The sequence below is a fragment of the Babylonia areolata genome, chromosome 21 (assembly GCF_041734735.1).
Source record: "Babylonia areolata isolate BAREFJ2019XMU chromosome 21, ASM4173473v1, whole genome shotgun sequence".
Taxonomy (NCBI): domain Eukaryota; kingdom Metazoa; phylum Mollusca; class Gastropoda; order Neogastropoda; family Buccinidae; genus Babylonia; species Babylonia areolata.
The window spans coordinates 4,957,431-4,959,930 of NC_134896.1; the positions used below are offsets into that span (position 1 = coordinate 4,957,431).

Here is a 2,500-nt window from a genome sequence, read left to right on the forward strand (position 1 = left end):
TCTCTCTCCCACCATCCCCCCTCTCCCTTTCTCTCTCTCTCTTTCCTCCCCTCCCTCCCTCGCCCTTCCTCTCTCTCCCCCCTCTCCCTCACTCTATCATAACGACGGCTGGACGCAGAACAATACCATACTGTCTGCCTTACTTGGAAGATCCAAAAGAGCCCTAAGGCAATGGGCTTGCCTTGTCTGAAATTTGTTTTTGGATATTATCATCATGATTACTGGACCCGAAGGGGAGGCTAAGGGAGGTGGTGGTGGTGGGTGGGAAAGAGGGGCGAGAGGAGGGAGAGAGAGAGAGCGAGAGGGAATGAGACAGAGGGAGAGGCGTGGAGGGGTAGGGATAATGAGAGAGTTGATTACATCGTTCCTCTCAGTAAGTCTAAAATTGGACGAAAAAAAAATGGAAGTCTTCTTTCCACTTGTTCAGATTAAAAGCTGTTCCTATTGTTTTCTTCATCTTCTCTCCCCCCCCCCCCCCCCCCGCGCGCGCGCACAAACACACCTATATCCTTATCTCATCATTCTTACTCGGGTCAGTATCACAGGCACACACACAGACACACAAACACACACACATCAGTCTCAATTGTGTCACACACACACACCAATCTCAATTGTGTCATCACACACACACACACACACACACACACACACACACACACACACACACACACACACACACAACAAACCAAACCAAACAAACAACACTACTCACTGGTACGGAAGTCCTCAGCCCCGGATCTGTTGAGGTAGGCCCCTGAGCGGTACACCTGCACCACCTTGTCCATGCTGACCACCAGCTCCTCAGTGGTCAGTGAGCAGTTCTCGTAGGCGCTGACCACGCGGTCAATGAGGGGCCGGAGGGAGGCGGGGGCCCCGTGGGGAAGGAGGAAGGTGGTGAAGTGACGGCCCGCGTTGAACATGTTGCGGTACTCGTTGTAGTCCTTGCAGCGACCTTCCACGCACGGCAACCTGGTGGACACGTGGAGTTTGGGGTTCAAATCATTTACGATGATGATAATGATGATATGGATGCTTATATAGCGCCTATCTTCCGTCAAAGATCAAGCTCTAAGCGCTTTACAAGCACAGAGCCATGTGCATGAAAGGCTGCCTACCTGGGAAGAGCCGACTGACAGCTGCCATTGGGCGCTCATCATTCGTTTTGTTTCCCTGTGTTATTCAGTCAGATTTCAATCAAGCACACGTAATTATACTCATACAGACATGTACCAATTTACGTGTATTTTGTTTATTTACCCCGCCATGTAGGCAGCCATTCTGAACACACACACAGTTTGGCCACGTAACAAGATCCAATGGCCAGGATCCGTGATCAGTGCGTCTGGCAGATGAGCAATCACTATACGTCGTTTCGGATGGCAGACATTTTCTCCTGTCCTGGCGTCAACTTTCCTCAGTTGGGTTTTTTTTTTCATTATCAATGATTTGATTGTATGTCTTCGATGTTTTTGTATTATAATTTCTGTGATGATTGCGTCGCTTATCCCACACATGGAACCAAAATACTCAATTCTTCTTCTTTCCGTTACACGACCAACATGCTGGGTATTTTCGTGTCTCCATAACCCACCGAACACTGACATGGGTTACAGGATCTTTAACGTGCGTATCTGATTTGCGTGCGTATACACACTAAGAGGGTTCAGGCACTAGCAGGTCTGCACATATGCTGACCTGGGAGATTAGAAAAATCTCCACCCTTTACCCACCAGGCGCCGTTAACGTGATTCGAACCCGGGGCCTTCAGATTGAAAGTCCAACGCTTAAACCACTCGGCTATTGCGCCCGTCAGAGCAACCTATATACCAGAAAACTCCAAACACAGAATGTCTTTATGTTATTTTGCTATTGACAGTGTGCATTGATCAATAAAGACACACAGCCTCGTGTTATGGTCTTATGATTATTGTGTACACATTATGTGTTGTGTAGCGAGTCTTAACACGCAGCACATTTCTATATATTCTGTTTTCTTCGTCCGCAACATAAAAAAAACAATTAAAAAACAACAACAACAACCAACAAACAACCATAAACATTGCCAAATGTACTGACATTTTTTTAACGCCTCTATGGATTGCTGTTTTGTGTGCTCACTGATTTTATCATATAAGTTGTTAGCATGTAATGTGTCCGTTCTGTCGCTATTGAAATGGTTTGCTAAAAAACAAAGTGTACACATCTAAAAATGTTTAACTACTATTCTATTTATCATTGCATTGGCATGTCGTTGCTCCACTCTTATCGTGATTAAAAGACTAGTATCACTGTTGTTTCTGAGATAACTGGGTCACCGCAGCGCTCGTCTGCATACCTATCCACACAAGAAGCAATCGTTTTCCGGTTGAAGTTGGATATAAATATATTCTCTCACGTTGTTTTTTATTCCCCGCATCCAAGAGGGACTATGACACCCAATATTACTTTGATGTTTTCCCACGACACACGCACGTTTGACGTGCAATATATTAGATAC

The 2,500-nt window shown here is 45.8% G+C and overlaps 1 protein-coding gene across 2 annotated transcripts in view; it reads right to left on the minus strand.

The window, feature by feature from the left end:
* The window catches only part of LOC143296151 (extracellular tyrosine-protein kinase PKDCC-like), a 110,252-nt gene that overhangs the window by 12,162 nt on the left and 95,590 nt on the right, over positions 1-2,500 (minus strand). For both annotated transcript variants that reach the window (XM_076607953.1, XM_076607954.1), the window contains exon 5: positions 716-972. In XM_076607953.1, coding sequence (XP_076464068.1) covers positions 716-972 — 257 coding nt within the window. The remainder of the gene's footprint in view (positions 1-715; positions 973-2,500) is intronic.